This window comes from Ictalurus punctatus, chromosome 11 (genome assembly GCF_001660625.3).
Source record: "Ictalurus punctatus breed USDA103 chromosome 11, Coco_2.0, whole genome shotgun sequence".
Classification (NCBI taxonomy): domain Eukaryota; kingdom Metazoa; phylum Chordata; class Actinopteri; order Siluriformes; family Ictaluridae; genus Ictalurus; species Ictalurus punctatus.
The window spans coordinates 11,712,058-11,734,630 of NC_030426.2; the positions used below are offsets into that span (position 1 = coordinate 11,712,058).

At 35.7% G+C, this 22,573-nt stretch overlaps 1 protein-coding gene across 1 annotated transcript; it reads right to left on the reverse strand.

The window, feature by feature from the left end:
- Positions 1 to 6,242: 6,242 nt before the first annotated feature.
- vstm2l (V-set and transmembrane domain containing 2 like) lies at positions 6,243 to 22,212 on the reverse strand. Its single transcript, XM_017479234.3, has 4 exons — positions 21,826 to 22,212; positions 12,198 to 12,367; positions 11,521 to 11,565; positions 6,243 to 7,682 (listed from the first exon to the last, which is right to left on the reverse strand). Exons 1-4 carry the CDS (start codon positions 21,941 to 21,943, stop codon positions 7,107 to 7,109), a joined length of 909 nt encoding a protein of 302 aa, XP_017334723.1. The 5' UTR covers positions 21,944 to 22,212; the 3' UTR covers positions 6,243 to 7,106.
- Positions 22,213 to 22,573: the final 361 nt, after the last annotated feature.

A 22,573-nucleotide genomic window follows, 5' to 3' on the forward strand; every position in this document is an offset into this window, starting at 1 on the left:
TTTAAAATGAGGCATCTCATTTGCCCCCCTAAAAGGTATGAACCCCATTTAATTTGAAAAAGTATGTTGAGGTAAGTTTGGCAAATTTGCTAACATTAACTGCCCATATTTAACTAAGTTAGCCAGGTTTTCTTTGCTAATGCCAGGTAAGACTACCATTGATTCCAGCAGCTAACATAATACAGCAACTCAAATTCTAGCTAATGGTAAATTTTGCAACCCAACACAGATTCAGTGATGTTTTTGAGCAAACTGGCATAGTTGTTTTAAAACAAAAAAAACAAAAAAAAGTTCGTGTTTATATGGAAACATGACTAAGTTAATTTTATCCGTTAAATACCACTTAGTTCATAATTTTTGAGTACAATTAGAAGTAGCAACTTGTTTACTTTCACTTGAGTACATTATTTTGATGGATCTTTCCACTTCTAATCAAACAAGATTTTGAAACATTAGCTATATTTTCACTTAAGTATACTTTCTTAAAACTTTGTCAGTCCACCCTTACTTGTTGAATTTACTTATTAGCTATTGGAGAAATGATTGGAAATGTCATAACAGTTCAATGATAAGACAAAATATTATCTGTTGGTACAACATTTTTGTTGTTCCTAAAAACTAAGTAGTGATAAGACTTACTTTTAGTAAAGTCTTATGGGCAACTTTGCCTAGTGGTAGATTGTGTCCACGGAAACAGCCCATAGAGCAACAGAGACTAATTTTATAATCTAACTGAAAGGGAAATAAAATTAAAAAGTTGGCTTTCTCAGTGCATATTGGGCCTTCCATGTTGATGGACCTAAACAGGTAGGTCTACACATGTTTTGGGTATTTACAGGCAAACGTAATCCATTGTAGATTTTAATGTAAATTAGGGGTGAAAGCTTTCTGCAAAGGATGGTGACAAATTCTGCAATAGCGAAAGCAATGGTTTCAAAAAAGTTGTTTTTAAGTCTTAAGCTGCTTTGGTTTGTAGTTCTCACTGTGTAGGAAGCTAGTTTAAATGGAAGGATAATCCATTATTTCTCATAGCTTTCAAGATTCTTCTTCTCCTTTTGCCATTTTAAAGCTGTCAGATTTGCAATAAACCATGCAGGACAAAGGGATCTTTGGATAAGCTGGTTGGATGTCAGAGACGGAACCATATTTAAACCTCAGTAATGCAAAAAAAACAACAACAAAAAAAACAACAAAAAACAACTGTGCAAGTCTGATCAAGTGTTCATTCTTTTAGCTGCATTTAGCTTGAACCTTTTTGTCTGCCTTATCATGAGGTGAAGAAGCTTAAGCTCGTTGGAATTTCAGCTGCTGCTTTTGAAACCTGGAAAAATAGACAAAGGGACTGATATCTGACTATATGGGTACGAAAAACATTTAATTTCTTTATTGTATTTGCCAATAATGTTTAATTAAGCAGTATGTAGCATGCTATATTTGCCTCATGAAAAGTACGTACCGTCAGCTCCAGAATTATTGGCACCCTTGCTAGAGATTTGTGTAAAATGTTTTGCAGTTAATTAGCTTAATCACAAACTTTAACAAAACCACATCACAATTATTAGCACCGTTGGATTTAGTACTTGTCTTTTTTGCCAACATAAGAGTAATTCCTATAATGCTTGATGAGATTGGAGAATACAGATCAAGAAATCTGAGACTCCAAATGCTCCAGGGGACAGTAGACTCTTCTTCAGCTCACCCCACAAGATTTCACTGAGGTTTAGGACAGGGGACTGGACTGGATTTTTTTTGTCTGGATTTGGATTTATGGTTTGGATTATTGTCCTTCTAGAGGTTCAACCACAACCCTAATGTAGCATCTTGGCCTGGAGTTCAAGAATACAAAATTGGCCCCACTCTCTGGGTAATAAAAAGCCATGAAGTCATGTGTTGCCATGTATCCTAACAGGGTTTCAAGGGCCCTTTGAGGAAAAACAGACCCATAACATCACAGATCACCTGCACTTTACAGTGGAGATTAGCTTCTTTCTTTATAACCGTCCTTCTTTTTACAACAAATCCAACTTGAGTGTTTGTTGCAAAAATGAAAAAAAAAAAAAAAAAAAAAAAAAAAAAGCTTTACTTTTGCTACTATACAATCTTCTGCAAATCTCCAACCAAATCTTGATCCTTGAACAAATTTTGCCTCTTTAATAAGCTTCCTGTAGGTGGGGCAAAATACACTTGCATCCACTTCCAGGCAAGTTCATTACAGCTAATCTTTTTTAAATGCATTAAATTGCCCAAACAGTGGATATTTTCAGAAATGTAGCTATTTTTATAGGCATTACTTTATGTATGAAATTCAACACACTTTTGTCTCACTTCATTTATTTTATTAGCTAATCTACCCAATGTTGTTGAATGACTAAGGGAAATTGAAATCTGTATCACTTCATATTTAAATGGTGTAAGTTATAGGTGTCTGCTGAAGAGTTCTTACACATTCAGAAAAAGTACCATTTAAAATGGGAACATGCTTCATTTACAAATTGGACACAAGACTTTCTAGGGGAAGGTCATAAGACCTATATATTTATATATATATAAAAAGAGAGATTCTCTGTGTAAGTTATATTAAACATTTATATGTATATTTAACATCTACATTTAGATTTAAATTGAAGATTTAGATAAAACATTTAAATAAAATTATTTTAATATTATTTTTAAGTATGGTGGTCCAGTAGCGCACAACACAAAACAAGATTTCAAAAGCAAACACAAGTTAACGATACAACGGAAATACTTCCGACCACTAGGGGGCAGCTTTTTAACCTTTTCATGCTTGAATTGTGAAATCCTGATCAAGGATTTTTTTTTTCCCTCTGTGTTTTTACCCTTCTTTAGGAATAAATAATACTTTTACCTTCATTTTACTTTTGCATACATTTTTCAAAAAATTATTGACGTGTCCACTCCAGTGGACTGCATGCGTTCAAACGAAGAATTAGTGTCCACTCTAGTCTGTTATACAGTTATTCTATTGAAATCCTTGCAATAGCCAGAACATGGCTTTTGAATAGCTGTCCACTGTAGTGACCACTATGCATCAAAGGGTTCAATTTCGTTGTGTTGTGCACTATTCGAGCACCGTATTTTGAATAAAATAAAATTGCAAGAAAAAAAATGCAATAATGCTTATTTTATGTAAATCTTGCTAAATTAGTTTTTTTGTAATAAAATATGACCAGTTTTCTTACACATTTTATTTTACAAACGACATCCCAAGATTACCAAGGGAGAACAGGGAGTTAAAAAGAGATCATTAGAATGAAATGAAACAGGAAAAGGTAACATGTGACATCTACAGGAATATTAAGGGAAGTACACATATCCAAGGGATTTATGTGACAGGAAGTGACATAAGCATAAGGACAATGACACAATGAAATGACACAAATGACGTCCAATAACAAATACATAGCAGAGCAATTAAACTATTCTGGAAAATTCTCTTCTCTAAAAATATGCCTTAAAGACAATAATGTCATTATTACATTGTTTCAATAATGTAATTATTATAGTGCAGTATAATACATTGTGAAATGTGCATATTTGATTATAGTTATTTTAATTTCAGTTTTTTTCCACTTATGATCAGTAGGTTGTGAGTTCAAATCCTAGAATTGCCAAGCTGCTACTCTGGAGTCCTTGAGCAAGATCTTTAACCCTCAACTGCTCAATTTTACCCCGTCTTACATGTAAGCTGCTTTGGATACAAGGGTGAGCCAATGGAGCATATGCAAATGAAGAAATTTATTTTTTGGAAATGAATCATTGTAATTAATACAGCAAATAACTCATTGAAATATAATAGGGAGTGTTAATTAACAGCAGGAATACTAACTGAATCCTACAATTAAACTAAATTTCCCTCATGTTAGCTATTCCTTCATGTAAGACTAAAAGCATTATTCTAGCTTAACCGAAGGAGGCACTGAAGCTCAAGCTTTAGATTGCAATCATGCACACACACACACACACACACACACACACACACACACACACACACACACACACTTTTGATGGTTTTCAAGGGTAGTACTGTACAACATTTGTACTGTACAAATCATCTTTGCAAAGATTCTTTGTAAGTTTTAAATGACTTGTTTAATATTATACTTTTTTGTCCTTCTACATTAACACACAAAGGTATTAAGGTATTTCGAAATGTACTAAGTTTGTATGTTCATGTAATACAAAACATCAAGGCAGAACAAATTCAACTTAAGACACATAGCAAAGAATTCATTTTTCTTTCATACAACATGAAAGCAGCAAACATTGACACAAAAAAGGTAAAACCTAGTTTGGAAATTTGGTTGAATTTCAAGGCATAAACAGCCATTCAAAAATATCCAAAACTATACTGTATGAATTGTGCACAGTCTGAATTGTGAGCATTCTGAACAGGAAGCACAGCAGAGAGGTACAGGAAAAAAATAAATAAATAAATAAAAATGTCTACCAGCAGAATGCAGCCCATGGACAAATCAGCTAGGCTAACATGACAAAAACAGGCATGTTTGAAGAAAATGCACTGAGAAACAAAACCTTGGCAATGTAAATAAACTGAGATATTGTTAAGTAATATGCAGTACACATTGATACAGTGTGTCTAGTTCTGTTAGATTATGTACCAAAAGTATCGAACAAAAGTATGAGATTTATTCCTCTTTAGATGTGGCAAATACAAATAATAAGATCACTGACTCATATCTATGCACCGTTCAGTGATTTGAACTGATCAGATGAAGCCCAAGTGTGTATATAGAACAATAAAAATATAAATCAACTAATTTGATGAAATCAAATTGTTATTACAACCTGTTTTCTTATTACAACATTTCAACCAATATTTACCAATATTTTCAGCAAAAGATACCTCACCAACCATTTGGTGCTCCAGATAGCTAGCCACTATAAACTAAAACACCAATTTTAGCTAACAGTTAGTGTAATATGGTTATACACTCACCGGACACTTTATTAGGAACACCCGTACACCTACTGATTAATGTAATTATCTAATCAGCCAATCATATGGCAGTAGCACAATGTACTCTATACAATCAGGCAGATACAGATTAAGAGTTCCTGTCAACCAAGAACAGGAATCCGTGACTACGAGACTCACTAAAAGAGGATAGTTGAAGACTAGAAAAAAAAAATTCACCTGGTCTTTTTCCAATCTTTAATTGTCAAGTTTTGGTGATCCTCTGTAGCCTGAGATTTGTGTTCTTGGCTGTCAGGAGTGGAACCTGATCTTCCACTGTTGTAGCTCAAGGTTTGATGTTTTTATGTGTTCTGAGATGCTTTTCTGCTCACCACAGTTTTAAAGTGATTATTTGAGCTACTTTATCCTGGCCATTTCCCTCTGACCTCTCTGTCACTCACCTGATGTTTTTTTCAGCAGTTTTTTCAGCAGTTTCAGTGCCCGTGTGGCACCAACAATCATACCAAGGTTTCTCCCATTCTGATGGTTGATGTGAACATTACCCGAAGCTGCTGGGCTGTACCGGCATGATTTTATGCACAGAACTGCTGCCACATGATTGGCTGATTAAATAATTGCATGAATGATTAGGTGTACAAGTGCTCAGTGAATGTATAAGCACTGTTAACTGTTCCTCATTTGTAAGTCGCTTTGGATAAAAGCGTCTGCTAAATGAATATATGTAAATTAACTTCTATTTTCTTAGCTATTGCCTTGTCTACGGATGCACATATATGTGGTAATTAATAATAATAATCATTTCTATGGTAATTTTTAGCTCGGTGTATAGTTCAAATGGAAAAAAACACAACACAGCACGCTGTTTTAGGAAGATAAGTTTCGCGCTGGGGGGTGCGATACAGTCAGGCGTGAAACGTCCCATATAAGCACGTGTTTTATTACAAATTTTTACTAACTTTTTACAAATTTTTACACGTATTTTACTACAACTCGAACAATTTAAATGATACTTTTTAATGCACTAATGAATGACATGTAATGCTCTTTAACTGTTCATAGTTAAATTTAATGCTGTGAAACACAAGACAGTGATCTGCTGTAACTGCTGATAAAAAATGATACCAAAGCATGGTTGAATTCTTGAAACTGATTGGTCAGAAGGCATGCATTAGTTTTATATATATATATATATATATATATATATATATATATATATATATATATATATATATATATATATATATATATATATATATATATATATATATATATAAAAACTTCACAGCACAATAATTCCAGCTCTAACATGAACAATGGGTTGAGGAACTAATTTGTCTCATGGACGTTCCACAACATTAATCTAACTATAAGCCATTAAAAATTGCAATGTGTTGTTCATTAATAAATTACACTGTTTGTTAATACCTTAAATTAATTAATAAAATAAATTAGTAATTGCTGGCAAACTGCTGTGTTATACGTGGATACACACACACACACACACACACACACACACACACACACTCAGTGGTTTAATATATGAAAATAATTCACTTCAGTAATCCACTTGTATCACACCACCCCGGCGTGTATTATTTTCACATAATAATCTGTAGTGTGTTATTCCTGAACACCTTCTGACCAGTCAGAATAAAGAATTCAAAAGCATATACTTATGTCTTTTTTCTATATAGGCTACTGCAAAAGTAACTGATAATTGATGATTAATGATTAATTGGTGCTTTTTAAATATTTTGCCAGATCACTCTAGTAAATTCTAGTCTGCTAAGAAGTACTTAAACCTTTTTCCTTCTTCTACAACCCCCCATGAAAAAACTTTTGAAACACTGTAATTAAATTAATCTTATTTCAGTGATTTAGTCTTATTGTATTCTTATTGTTTGTATTTTAATAGTTAATGTTTTTCTTGCAGATAATTTCTGCTGGTTTAACACTTTGGTACAAAATAGACTCCAACATTTCTCTTTGAAATTAATGAACATTCTTATGATGATTCTTTTACATGCACACCTTTCACTGACTTTCCCTTCATCCTGTTCTACCTAGTTGCTCAGTCTCTCGCAACAAATAGAAAAGTCTTTTTCATATTTTCTCTTTTTGTATGCCTGTTTTTCTCTGCACTGCTCTACAGCACACAGTCATTGGTAGAACAGTCATGGGAATGTAATTCTGCAGCATGTTCTTTATGCCCTTTCACATCTGATTGGTGACTTTTTGTTTCCCTCTTCTTGCTTGCCTGTATGTGTTTGTTCACCTGATGGTTTTTCCCTTCATGGTGATGTTGATGCTCCCTTAGGATATGATCTCCGTGATGTAGAGTAGATGAGTCCTTCTTCCCTCCTTCATTTGCCTGAAGCCTATGATGACTCTTGTGATGATCAATCTGACGAAGCATATAGTCTCCATGTTGCAGCTCTTGGTCTCTGTTGTGCTTATCTCTCGCTCTGACCTGACGGTCCTCCTTGTGCAAATGATGTTTTCCATGGTGAAGATTCTTCTCTTCACTGTGCAGGATTTCCTCTTGGTGGAGCTGTGAGTCAGGGCCTGGTGGTTTTACCTGCAAGTAAGCTCGCACTCTGTGGTGTTGTATGCGGTTGTTGCTGAAGTCGATCACTCTACACTCATACATGCCTTCGTCTGAAGGTTTAACGTTTGACAGGCGAAGCCGGTGAGAGATGTTGCTGCCAGCCACTTTCACCACCTTTACAGAAATATAAACAAAGACTATTAAAACCTTGAAAGAGGCTTTTAAAATAATTTATCCTTAAACCCATCTAAATTTAAAATGAGGTTTTTAAAATCAAAAGTAGACAAAACAGGGTGGTTAAAACCTAAAAACAAAGAACAAATGAATTATGTTAATTTAGTTTCCACTTTAGAGTTGGTCAGCTGTCACTGTTAAGATACAGCCTATGTAGTCATTGGCACCCCTCAACAAATTGGGCAAAGGTATTTGTATATATATATTTTAAATTTTCCATTCCAACAGTTAAAGAATCTATTTACATTCCTTCTAACAAAATATACTTTATCAAAAATATATGTGGTGTATACACTACAAATGTACGGCCAAATGTTTTTGGAAACCTGACCATCACACCCATATGTGAGTGTTGAATATCCCACATCAGATGTAGTCCCCCTTTGCCATTATAATATCCTCCACTCTTCTGGGAAAGATTTCCACTAGATTTGAGTGTGGCTCTGTGAATTTGTGCACATTCAGCCATAAGAGCATTAGGGAGGCCAGGCACTGATGCCAGGTGAGGAGGCCTGGGGTGCAGTCGGCGTTCCAGTTCATCCCAAAGGTGCTCGGAGGGGTTGAAGTCAGATCTCTGTTCAGGCCACTTGAGTTATTCCACTACAAACTTGGCAAACCATGTCTTCATAGAGCTCAATTTGTGCACAGGAGCACTGTCATGCTGGAACATGTTTGGGCCTTAGTTCCAGTAATACTGTACTGGAAACTGTAATACTACAGCAAACAAGCAATCCTATACAAAATTTTGGGGAAGGCCCACATATGGGTGTGATGGTCAAGTGGCCACAAACTTTTGGCCATATAGTGTAAATAGGATACTGGGACTCCTAAAGAATATTCAAAATAAATATACTGACATGCTACTTTAAAAAAATAAAAATAAAAATAAAATTAAAAAATAAATAAAAAATTCAGTCAGTCACCAGGAATTTAATTATTGCCTTTGACCATACCCTTTCTTGTTCATTACAATTGGGAAAACTAAAGAGCTTTCAACAACAAAGGAGTTGGGCTGAACATCAGAATAATTTTTGCCATATACATTTACATGTATTAGGAATTTTTCTTGGTGTTTGGTCACAACACAATACATTCAACACACACAGCAAAACACAATTACCATCTTAATATACAAATATTACACCTTAATCAGAAATGGTAGGTTCAGTTGTAATTTACATTACAGTGGAGGTAGAAATAGCAGTTGGATGCAGTTCAGAATGCATTAAACTGAGTGGAACATTTGTGACATAAGAAATAATAGTCATAATATACAGTAATTACAAAATTAATAAATAATATATGTAATAAATAATAAATATGACTATTTTATTTTATTATTATTATTAGTATATTTATTATTACTATTTTATTATTATTATTATTATTATTATTATTATTATTATTATTATTATTAGTAGTAGTAGTAGTAGTAGTTTGATGCAAGTAAAGTTTTAGTGCATAATTGCTTGATAATGGCAGGTCAGAACTGTAGTTAATAACAGAAATTGCAAGTGGAAAGATCTGCTTTCCAGATGGTAGTTTTTGGAATAGGTAATTAGCAGGGTGGAAGGTGTCATTGATGATTTTTCCTGCTCGCGTCTTTGTCCTAGTAATGCACAGGTCCTCAAGTGTGGACAGACTGCTGCCGTTGATTTTCTCAGCAGTCTTTATAGTGCACTGCAGCTTCCTCTTTTCTCTCGAAGAGGCGGCACCAAACCAGTAAGTGATGGCAGATGTAAGGATGCTTTCTATTGGCAGTATAGAATTGCACCATTCTAGACTGGGGGTAGATGTAACTATGGCCAACTGCCATAAGAAATGCATCCTTTGCGGAGCTTTCTTGTTGATGGATGATGCATGCATGTTCCATTTGAGATCTCATGTGATTGTAGCTCCCAGAAACTTGAACGAAGTGACAGTGTTCAGTGAAGAATTATTAAGGATGAATGGGGAGGGGGAAGATGTGTGTTTCCTGAAGTAGATGTGCACCTCTGTGGTTTTAAGAGTGTTGAGCTTGACGTTGAGTGTAGCTGGCTACACCAGAAGGCTAGTTGATTAACCTCCTAGTGGTACTGTCTCATCACCGTTGGTAATGAGACCAATCACAGTAATGTTATCTGTAAATTTGGTCAAATTCATAGATGCATCACCAGAAACACAGTCATTTGTGTAGAGCGAATATAAGACCTTATGGTGTTCTAGTGCTGAGTGACTGAGGTTCAGAAATGTTCTCGCAGATTCTCACAAACTGCTTCCTGTTAGAAAGGAACTTTGTGATCCATATTCAGATGGAGCCAGGTACTTGCAGAGTGACGAGTTTCTCTTGTAAGAGCTCAGGGACGGTGTTACTGAAGGCCGGGGAGAAATCTACAAAGACGATCTTGGCATATGTCTTTGGAGAGTCTAAGTGTTTTAATACAAAGTGAAGCCTGATATTAACTGCATCGTGTACAGATCTGTTGCTTCTGTAGGCAAATTGCAGTAAATCCAGACAAACAAAGTAGGCTACTGGTCTGTAATCATTAAGGCCAGTTATCTTTGATTTTTGGGGAGCTGAGATGATGTCTTGAAGCATGGTGGAACAGTATTCAGCTCTTGTGACCAACTGAACATGTCTGTAAAAAAAATGGAGGACAAGATGGTTCCCTGAGTCAGGGCCAGCAGTTTTCTTTACATTTAGTTTTTTGAACTGTCGGATGGGTGCATATCGCTTCATCTGATTCACTGAGACATGTCAGATTTCTGCATTTTCTATATGTAAGCATATAGCCAACATCCACAACAATGAGATGTTTTGAAAGGTTGGACAAATTAATATAAAAATGCTGAAATCTGATGAAGTGGGGTCTCCATAGAAGGAAAGGTCCCAAGAACCCAAGTGCAAAATATGGTGATACATCCCTGATGCATTTGGACTGTTTTTGGACTGTTTCTGATTGCATCACAAATTCTGTAAATAGCAGGATATTTTTTCCCAAAACCTGGTTGCTTTTGCCAGGAGGCTAAGATTTGGCAGTAGATGGAAAAAATGAACAACCTCAAACACATCAAAATCAATAGTGAAATGGAACACAAATTCAGGGTTTGCCAATGTCTACCTCAGTAACCAAATTTGAACCCTGTTGAAAACCTGTGGTCTGAATTACACAGTTCACATGCATATACTTAAGAATTAAAATGAGCTTGAAATGATGAGCTTGATGCAAATCAAAGAGTCAACCAAGATCCCTTACAAGTGTATGAAGCATTGTTAAAACTTTATTAGACATTACAAGAAGGGGCTCCTTGCTGCTATTCTCTTCAGGGGAGGATTAACTGTGGGTGCACTTTTACAATTACGTGCAAGTTTATTATTGTAAATTTATCATTCTTAATAGTGTTTTTCACAAAACCACTACATAAAAAGTTTTTATAGGTTTTAAAAATAGTGTTTAAATAGAACTATAGGATTTCCCTTATATGTTTAACATATGGGTTAGAGTATCACTTTACATGTGTTGTTTATTTTATTTATTTTACTAAATAATACTAGAGTACTCTTGTATAACATAGATATTACAAAGAGTCTGAATCAGCTTGCAGATTTCTTGTTCACTTCTGCACCTCAGATGCAGTATGTAAGTCATGACCTACTCTTGAACCATGAAAAAAGGAGGTGTTTAATAGGATTTGACATTTTATGTATATTTTAGAATACAAGTGTGGATGATTTATCAAACATCTCTTTTAACAGATATAAATCCACAAAATGGTGATCTTGACATTCAGCACTCACACTTATTTTAGTAGCATCCCTCCTCAATTCCTCAATGGGAACAACCTGTAATGAGAAGCAGTAAATGGGAGAAAAATGAAAAAAGGATGAGAATATTAGTGTACCAGATAAGTACAGCACAGAAGGCAACACATCAGGAAAACAATGTATGACAACGATTTCAGTCTGAGGGGGGTACTCTAAAGCTGTTTCCTCTTTGCTGACTGCACTAATTACATTGTGTTAGTTCAGCAGGACACCAGCTGGCTGCTGTTCACACATTTAGGGCGAAACAGACAGCATGCTATGATCCCAAATTCTGGGCAATAATCAGTAATTGGGAAATGGAGTGGCTCCTGCTAGGATTCATGGGTTATTATGTTCTATGTCAGGAACACAGTGGCAGAGTGGGTAAAGGAGCATTTCACTTTTTTAAAAAATCGTTTACCAAATATCAGTCAAGACTTTAAGGATTTTGTACATCATATTGCATAAGGAATGAGACATCTTTATATATAAGTGTGGAATATGGAAAACAAATTTACTGAAATGTATATATACTGAAATTCACAGTGAAAAAAAAAAAAAAAGAATCACTTTGTAGGGCTCTTGTATTGGATTTTACCAAGTCATATCTACTTGCTGAACTCTAAAAACATTATAACAACTGCACAAATGTAGATTCTACAGAAAAAGACCTGATTGGCTGTCCAGGTAGGTTTCTCAGACCATTCCCTATGGTACCGCAAATACCACCACTGGATCTCCAATGAGACTGAAGAAGAGCCTGCGCCCCTGAAGGAGCAGGCCATCTCCACATCCTGACCAGTCTGACTGATGATGTCATGGGGAACTTCTGTGAAAAGCGCTGAGAGAGAGAGAGAGAGAGAGAGAGAGAGAGAGAGAGAGAGAGGTTCTGTCATTTAAGCTAATATGACATTAGTGTTAACTGAAATGTGTGTGTTGGCATTAATCATATTACTGTATTGCCCTCATATTAGTAGAGAGAAGCAACCCTGCTATGATCACAGCTTTTCCCCAGCAGAAAGCATGCCACTCAAATTCATGCAAAACCAGCAACAGTGCTCTGTTACGTAATTACAGTCAAGCAGTCTGTACTCCTCATCTCTTCCCTGCTGTCCTTTCATTAGTATAAGATAGGAACCAATTCGCAAAGCTTATGCGTAAATTATATTTGTTTTTGTGACATGTTAACCATATTCGACAGTTTTATTATTTGCAACAGAACTCAGGAAATTACATTCTTTCAATAACTGTGCTGATTTGAAAAAACAAAACAAAACAAAAAACCAACCTAAAGTGCTTAACTAAAAAACTAAAAAGTGTGTGTGTGTGTGTGTGTGTGTGTGTGTGTGTGTGTATGTGTGTGTGTGTTCTTTTCCCCCCTCAAAAAGCCTGTAACTTTGACATATTTCTAAAGTTTGAAGTTTGGGTTAATTTAATAGTTGGAGAGATTTGAAAAGAAAAGAGTGGTGCACTATGAAAAGTGTTATGTAGTAATGGAAAGACCACTTTATTTATTATAATAGTACAGACACTGCTACACAGTCTAATACTCACTGTTAAGAGCATCAGCTGGTCTTAGAAGTGGCTGTCTCAACATTTTAATCCCATACTGTAGCTTGCAAAGGATTATCAATGCTGGCCAGGATCTGAGATAAAATTTGACATATTTAGGCACACAGCAACTTATCCTGAGCCGAGCTAGCACATGGATGAATCACATGCTCTAGATCAGTCAGTGTATAGACATTTTGGGTAGGGGTGGTGTTAGTGGTTTGCTGAAAAGGAAAAAATTTGCACTAAAACACAGTTTTTCTTGAATAGTGTTCATTTTACTATGCCACCCTTTGAGGCTCAGTTGTAGACAAAAGCCCAGATATATTCAAGTTTCTAAACCTAAACCTTCGAGTATGTGTAATATCTTAGTGTAGTATATGGATCTGTTCATGCACTAGACATCAGAGGTACCAACTTCAATTTACATAGACATCATATAGAGCTTATCATTCAATGTTTTATTTATTTGTGCCACATAGATAATAATAATAAACAATACACACAGACACCCATACATACATACATTGGCAGGTGACCAAACTAGGGAGAAAATGAGGGGAAATATAATAAAATAAAATTCTCGAATATTCTTAAACATACAAGGAAGGTGCTGACTAGAAGAAACATACACACAACTTGACTACCTAATTCATACATTGAATATAGGTCTGTGTGTGCCGTAAGCTGTTCTGCCTGACAAAGAAGCTAACTTTCCTACCTTAGCTAGCTCTCTTACACTCATAACTAATTGACGTGATTCATTTAAACTGATAATATTAATGACATAATGTTGAAACTCTCACTGAATGCGATGATGATACGAGTTTTCATTGTGTATTGTTTCCCACCTGCTCCAATCTGTATATGCTTAGGAGAACATAATTCAGTACTGCATCACATCAGTATTCTTAGAATCAAAGCTGAGCAAACCCACTCTATTTGCAGATGAGACTAAGTCAACATGCATGTCAAAGCAAACACTGTTGGGGTCGGGTTCCTAGTTTGAAGCACACGTGCAACATGTTTTGCTCTATAAGCCAAGTGAAGGCCATATAAATTATAATTATGATTACACATGCCAGCCAGAAGGACACTTGTACAGTCTGAGTGCAAAAGAACAATGGTTCAAGCCTCCCCTTATCTCTCATTTATAAGACTGATATCCTAACACTCCTATTCCTACTATTGATTTCAGATGAGTCTGTAATAACTGTAGTCACAGGAGTACCACGAAGTACCACAAAGAGTCTGCTGCACCTGCTTGTGTTTTATTTTAATACACTGGTAATGGAGCAAAACCTACACAAATAGCTACATCAGCTTTTGCACTCCTTGTGTCTAAAATGCTCAATCACCTTTAGCACTAACATTTACCCCTCAGTTCAAATTCAATTTAAAATAGGCTGAGATGCATTCTCAATGTGATATCTAAGGCAGTTTAGAAAACTGATACTTAACTGTATCAGATCAGGGCCTAGATACAACTTCTTTACCTAATTACTGATCAAATACCGTGAGCCTGACCTATTGCTATCTCCATTCCAAATACAACAGAACATTATCTAGAAAACAATTCAAACTTGAGCTCTAAAGTAAATAAAAGAACTGTAAACAGAATTAGATATAATTAAACAAACACAATTAATGACAAGATGAGTTATTAGTACAGGGTTGGTGTGTGTGTACCAAAATTTTGTACAATTATTGAACATTGACAGTGTGAGAAATTCTGTTAGTTCAGACCACTGGACACATACAATGTGCACAATGCAGGCAAATCTGAAGACACATTAGTTACGTGGGCGGAATACCTCTGAATAACCCGTGGACCTTTTCCATTCTATCGGTTGGAGAAATTACTTAGCGTTCCTCTAATGAAAATATGTAAAAGATAGCCATCTGGAGTGTATAGAGGATTAAAATATTAAACATTAAAATATACAAATGACACAGCAAATAATTAAACAGTTTATAAATTTAGCACAGTAATTTGGCTTTGTACATGTTTTAATCAAGCACTAAATGAAACACTGGAGTCATTGCCTTTCATGGCTAGTAAAATCTGGAAGCTGTTGGAATCTTCGTTGAAATTCAATGAAACAAATGTTAACAAAATACTGTATCTAGTTACAGAAAACAGTTTATTCACTGGTTCAGAGAGTAGTCTAGGTAAATAATGGATGATAAATATGTTTTTGGGAAATTATGAAGGCTTGTAAAGCTCAGGTCAGTGATGATAAAATTTTTTTATAAGGATTACTACAGAATGAAAAGAAGTAATGGGGGGGGGTCACAAGAGCTTTACTGAAGATTTTGTTCTGTATCTAGTATGAAATAACTAGTAAAACTGAACTAATGTATAAAAATAATCAGCTTTTAGATAGTATTTTTAGATCGTACTAATACAATTTAATAGTAATAGTCCACACTTAATCAGTCGACAATTAAACCTAAGCCTAACATTAAGTTGATAAACCAAAAGGAAATATTATATACTATAGTATATGATATTATATTGTATGTGTATCATTTAGGTTTTTACTTTTTTGTTACAATTACACACAGTATCAGAATTTCACCAAATCAGTAGCTGCATTTCTTTCAGCATGGGTTCTGAATAAATGAAGTAAAGTAGTACAAACAAACAAACAAACAAACAAACAAACACACACACACACACACACACACACACACACACACACACACAGTATGGCAGGTGTTCATAGCCTAAAGGGAGTCTACCATTTCCCAAAGGAGTTGATTGGGTAGACTGAACTATTCTCTATGGACGATGGGGGAGTCAGATGTAAATTCTATCATCTCTCATTCCATCCAAAGCCATTTCACATCTAGATGTATCTTTTCTCCACCCTCAAGCATGAATTAATTTTCCTCAGAACTCCTCCAAAGGCACATGCATGATTCATGACAGTGCCTCTGTTCGCAGTCTGATGTATTCTCATATACAAAATGACAAGCACTTCAAACACTGAGCATCATGCAATGCCAGCTTCAATAAGCTGGAGGAAAAAGGAATGAAACTGGGAAATAGAAGAGTACAATGAGAGCGCACAGAATATGGAAATTTAACTACAAATTCTGCATAATGTTTTTCATAGTTGCAGAGCTTATTAGCATAATGCATAATTTTGGAAATTGTAATCATATGCCAAATCTTTTCAGAACAGTATGAATACCAGCACTCTTGCTTCTATTCCCTCCTGAAATGTTGCCTTTTATGGCCACTGCTATCTAAGTGTATGCTACACATACTGTACACTACAGCTGGTATGGTCTATGTCTGTTACTTGTTTTTGCTAAAACTAGGCTGCCAGCTATTTATTTATTTATTTATTTATTTTTAGTTTCTTTGTATTGGTTCATCAATCTTTCACTGAGAGGTGCCTTAGACAAATGTATCAAAATGACAGCAATGAATGAAATCAAATTAAAAGACTGCATGTTATTGCACATTAATACACTAGAGCGGTCTTCCAATGCATCAAACACACAACTATACAGTGAAACATTTTTTGAGGAGGCTAAAACATGTACAATGAAATACTGAAACCCACTAATTTGTAATTTGAATTAAATATGACATCTGCATGTGAGGCCCACTGCCATTTAAAAATAAGCCATGCGATTACATTTGGCTCAGCAGTGAAATAGGGTCAACAGGAAGCACATTTCATGAAAACACTACTATGAGAGTATGCTGTTATTTAAAATGCTTGTTTTAATATTTGTTTAGGTACCCACGTGTGTGTGTGAGTGAGTGAGTGAGTGTGTGTGGGTGTGTGTGTGTGATTTACTCCGGGGAAATAAGCACAGGATGCATAGGATGTGAAATCAGGTTGAAATGAAGGCTGCAGAGAGACTAACACAATAAGATCTCAACTAAGGCACAGTGACCCCCCACTCCCCCTCACTTCAGGAGTGAATTGCATATGACCCCAGAGAGTCCCATAAACCTGGTGGAATTATATCAGCTGTCTGTTATTTCCTTTATTTCACAATACATTTGTGAAATTTACAGTGATTACATTTGGGTGAGAATTACTTTCAACAAGATAGCAAAGCAATCATGAGCCCCAATACGATAAAAACTAATCAACATCGCCCAGCTTTCTCTCTTTCTCTGCACGCAGAAGCGACAGTCATGGATGCACATCCTAATTAGGGAAACAAAGAGAAAGAAAGACAAAACAACACTCTCCTGTGACTCCACTGGTTCTTAATATGCACAGCCTTTCTCGATCCTACATACATTACAGTAATTAGGCTGTGCTACTGACACAGCATTGCAATTGTCTCTACTGCCTAATGCCCTGTAAACACACAGGCATACCAACCATTCAACGATTTCATTCCACTTATACTAATATCAAACTTCCGAACATTTCAGTACACAGCAGTATAGGAGCATGTTAATTACAATATGACACATCTGAAAGAAAAACACAAAAAACAAGTAAGAATAATGAATTTGATGTTTAAATTGCTGATGTGCTCCATATTGGAAGCAGAAACTAAGATTTTTGATGTACAGAACATATTGTACAAATACAGTATACAAATAATCATAACATACCATCAATAAATATGACCTGTATATAAAGTATTATTGTGTTTTTGTATTTTCTTTGATACATAATGCAATCTCAACATGTCATTAATATCAGTGTACGAATCATACATTGACTTTTGGGGGAGGTTCGCTTTTTTCAGTTTGCACAGATTAACTAGTTCGTGTAATGCAGATGTGTGCTTTAGTGAACCAAATTTAGCAAACTGTTACTATAGTAAATTATGTAACTTCTATGCACGAGCACTGGCACCAGTTAATAATAATTCCTTACATTTATACAGTGCTTTTCTAAACACTCAAAGCACTTTACATCGTCTGGGGGGGAATCTCCTCAACCACCACCAGTGTGTAGCATCCACCTGGATGATGCAACGGCAGCCATAATGCGCCAGAACCTCCAACACACACCAGCTATTAGTGGAGAGGAGAAAAAAGTGATTTAGCCAATTCAGAGATGGAGATTATTAGGGGGCCAGGACAGATAAGGGCCAATTAAGGAATTTTGCCAGGATAACCGCATTATATTCCTACTCTTTACGGGAAATGTCCTGGGATTTTTAATGACCACAGAGAGTCAGGGCCTCAGTTTAATGTCTCATCCAAAAGACCATGCTGTTGTTACAGTATAGTGTCCCGGTCACTATAATGGGGCATTAGTCCCCATTCAGACCACCCCGTAGCTTTTTGCGGTCCTAAATTATTTGTTCAAATTCAGAGTTGCATGCCATTTTAACAAAAGTATTTTATCAGGTTGCTTCATTCACACTCAAGACTTGAAGTTTACCTATTGTCTTGAAGTCACTTTATCTTAATCATTTCACCATAATGAACTGTGCAGGAACTTCATGCTTGAGATACAACTATATTTAGATTTCCAAGAACAAGTATCTTTCAAACACTTATGGTATCTCCCGTGCTATCTACATTGCATTCGGCTGATTGAGTGCACGATTGCAGGGTATTTCCAGCATTTAGTCTACTGGATAGACTGAGCAATGTGAACTATTTTTGACTATCCCATTAACCATTTTGCCTGCTGAAAATACTATTGTAAACATATATTTATTAAAATAAGCAAGTTTGTAATAATGTTAATACAATTCAAGTAAACCAGAATCACACATACTCATGCTGTTTTTTAAATTATAGTACAACCTTTCTGTTGGATACTCTTTGGAAATCGAGATATATAGCAAGGACCAAGGGTTACATATTGTGACAAGGGCTCTGGTGTACACAAATAATTTGACATGGATCTCTGCTCCTTTGGACACCAAATCATAAACTGTCTCTACTGGACTGACATTCAAGCATGCACTTGTGTGGTTTATGTGTGATTATATAAGAGAAACAAATACATTTACGGCATTTGGAAGATGCCCTTATCCAGAGAGATTTACATTTATCTTATTTATACAACTGAAGATTGAAAGTTAAAGTCCTTGCTCAAGGATCCAGCCATGGTAGCTTGGCAGTCACGGATTTGACCTTCTGATCAGGAGGCCAACGTTTTAACCACTGAGCTACCATTGCCAATGTCAAATGCATCTTTGCATATTTTGACAGAGTAGTATAATATTGGAGGGAAAAACAGTCCCTCAGGAGGTGGTGTTGGTATGGAAGCTGCAGCTGAAAATTACGGAAACCCAATCCTCTATTAAAAACCCAAGGAATGAGTTTCTGAATGTACAAATGATCCAATATCCCTTCCAATGCAGTACACAATTGGGAGTTATTATGTTTCCTAGTAGGGGAGAAAACTTAAGTGGAAAAGTTGATTCCAAAAACTGTATTTTCCATAAGGCAAATGTAGTACAATTAATTGAATCTCCGTCACCACAATATTTTCTTACAGATCTACTGTACAAGATTTGTTAGATTATTGTATATTACACTTGTCTTAACTTTTCTAAGTGAATGATTGTTGTTGCATAAAAACTATTCATATACCGGACAAGTCTGTTGCGGAGGTGTGGAAGCTAACATTTTTTTTATCTTCAGCTCTGTTCCTGTAGAATGATGACTCTTTTTGCCAGCTCAGGGACTCTCAGTAGAGCTTCTCTAAACATATTGTAGTAAAGATTATAACTCTATCTTGGTCATAGCAAATGGTAAGGTTTGTGCAATAATCTTTCTTATCTCATGAACACTGACTCAACAATATAATTTCTGATTTCACATTCTTAATATAAAAAAAAAGAAACACCAAGAACCAAAGTGCTTAAAACATTTTTCACACATGTAAATGACAGTTAAGATTAAGCTAAAACCTAGATTTTTTTAAACTGTACTCACAATAGAAGGATCAGTTGAGTTATTTCAACAAATCCATGACAGTTAATCTGTTGTCAGCATTTGTACTGGAGAATGTTTTCTAGCATAAGGAAAGGGGAGTCTGTAACATTAAAAAGGGATGTATGCAGTCTCCTCTTCACCATAAAAAAAGCATTCATAGAAAATAAAAAATAACTTAAAACGATGCTAAAATTCGAGAATTGCTAATTAGAAGGTCATGCAGTCATATTAGAATCACAATAACTTGTTTCAGTCCTTGTGTAGTCCAATCCAGAAATATTTAGTATTCTGCCCAGCATTAACCTGGATCTGACTGATGTAAAAGTTGGTCATTAATACCAATTTCAACAACTGTGATGACCACAAATAGCAAGCAATTTAATTTTCAAATGTAATTTTGATAAATAAAAGTAAACCAAGAGTTTGAGCGATATGTAAATTTCATAAACCTCAAATAATCAGTAGAAATAGTAATATACTATACATAAAAATAAAGCCACTTACAAAAGAGAACAAATTGTACACCCTAGTGCCATATACAGTAGTATATTTAATATTTTCATAACGAGACCTTATCAGTGCTTTATCAGTGTGATTTACACTGATGCTGATAAATCTGTGGAATCTTAATATTGGCCAAATGATGTGTCAGTCCTAGCTTAAACCATAACAATGCTTTGAAAATGTGAAACTAACCCTCACCAGCTCATTAACTGAATAAGTAAGGAAATGCCATTTAGATGGCAATAACAGCACACAGTGGTCAAGCAGAACATATCAATCTCGCATGATGGATATTTAGCATCTGTGGAGAATTCACAGGTGTTTTTTCCTAATTTAAATAGAACTACATTTGTAATAATAATAATAATAATAATAATAATAATACATACATACATGTAATAAACACCATAGTTGAACCCTTTACATCTTTCCTGGTTTTCCCCAGTCTGGCTTTTAATTTTCTCCTTTTATCATCACTAGATCAATCTATGGTTCAATGACTAATGCACCGATTTACTATTTATGGTAAATTAGATTAACTATAACTTAAGCAATAAGAAATGTGAATATCATGCCTCAACCCAACTGGTAGATAGGCCTACAGTTATTCAGAAAGCACAAGGCAGTTCCAAATCCTGAATAGTTATGGGGAACATATCTGTACGAATCTGATGATCTGAAATAAGCCAAACATTTAGGAAAGATATATGTAATATGATGTTTCATTTCAATTTTAAATCTAATTATAATCCACAGGATATTGAGAATCTGTAGAAACTCTACAATAAATGAATGAAACAACAGCTGGACCAGTAAATAAATAATTTATTAGATCAATAAATCAAAGTGACTGTTTTATAGTTTTGTTTTTTTATTGATTACTATTTCAGTGTAGTCTCAAACCATTGTGTAACAATATCAATGTGACTATCTGCATTATTAGCAGTTATCAGGGCTGACAGGGAATAGGGAAGGCTTTGTTTTGCTTTGTCTTTGTTCTTTTGCATCTCGGTTGCAGTTGCATCTAATCCGGAAAGCAATTAGGAAGCACTAGCATACTGTAATTTGCAATAATGTAAACAAATATTAACTATGTATAAAAGGAAAGAGTCGAACAAATTGCCAGTTATCTCTAGCAGTAGCAAGTCTCCTTCACACGTTACGCCTGAAAATGAGAGGGAATAGCGCTGAAAGCATGAGTCATGTGCTCGCTTCATATGATTTAATGTAACGAAGTAGACAATAACGCTATTATCGTTCATTTATCAAGCCCCGCCCCTTCACACGGAGCTCCTTACTGACTGCGCGAGACTACGCGTGTGTTGTGTTACAGCCAAACTGGCCGCAGTGCTTACCGTTACCAGAGACATGGCTGTCCACCTCTTGATCCACATCCCCATCCCCAGTCGCGTTCAGCTGAAGAAAAAGTCCCGCGTAATGTGAAATCAACAGCAGCGCTGCGAACGGACCCATTTCATCCAGAGTTGTGCTTGTTCACGCACACATGTGGCGGCGAAAGTGTCAGATTTACTCTCCTTCCAAAGGCACTATATCCTCCTCAGAAAGAATGACAAGACAAAGTTCCTGAGAGAGGAAAGTGTCAAGTGACGCCGAAAACAGGTTAACGCACAGCCTTTGCTTTTTTCCCCGCCTGAAGAAACTCAGTTTCTCGTCTCAGCTCTCTCCAGACCTCACGACCTACTGAGTGGTTAGAGTGTGTGGCGTAGGAACATCATCAACAGGAGTAGGGAGGTGTGTGTGGGCAGGACTTTGCTTGATAATCAGTTAGGCGGAGTGATACGAGGTGCTAATTAATTCATTAAACATGTATGACGCACAGAGATACAGACTTAAAATTCACATGCGAAAACGGTGTGGCATTGATTAACTTAGCTTTCATGCTGGAGTATGTGTTGGCGACATTTTATTGTGAAGGTGGGATAAATGAAATGAATGTACACAATTTCACAGACTTTAAAATTTTCACTAAAACAATTAGCTGTGTGGAAAGATGACTGTCCTAAATGACATACTATACACTATACACTAATACTATACACTCTGCCGTCTACTGAATTTTAGAAGGATAGTATCGTCACAAAT

Bases quoted from the DNA above. Each gene is read 5' to 3' on its own strand.
- vstm2l (XM_017479234.3), bottom strand. From the start codon at position 21,943: ATGGGTCCGTTCGCAGCGCTGCTGTTGATTTCACATTACGCGGGACTT. The intron at 12,368-21,825 runs GTAAGCACTGCG...TCTCTCTCTCAG, and splicing joins CAGCCATGTCTCTGGTAACG to CGCTTTTCACAGAAGTTCCC. The intron at 7,683-11,520 runs GTGAGTGCTGAA...ATTTCTGTAAAG, and splicing joins GGGATGCTACTAAAATAAGT to GTGGTGAAAGTGGCTGGCAG.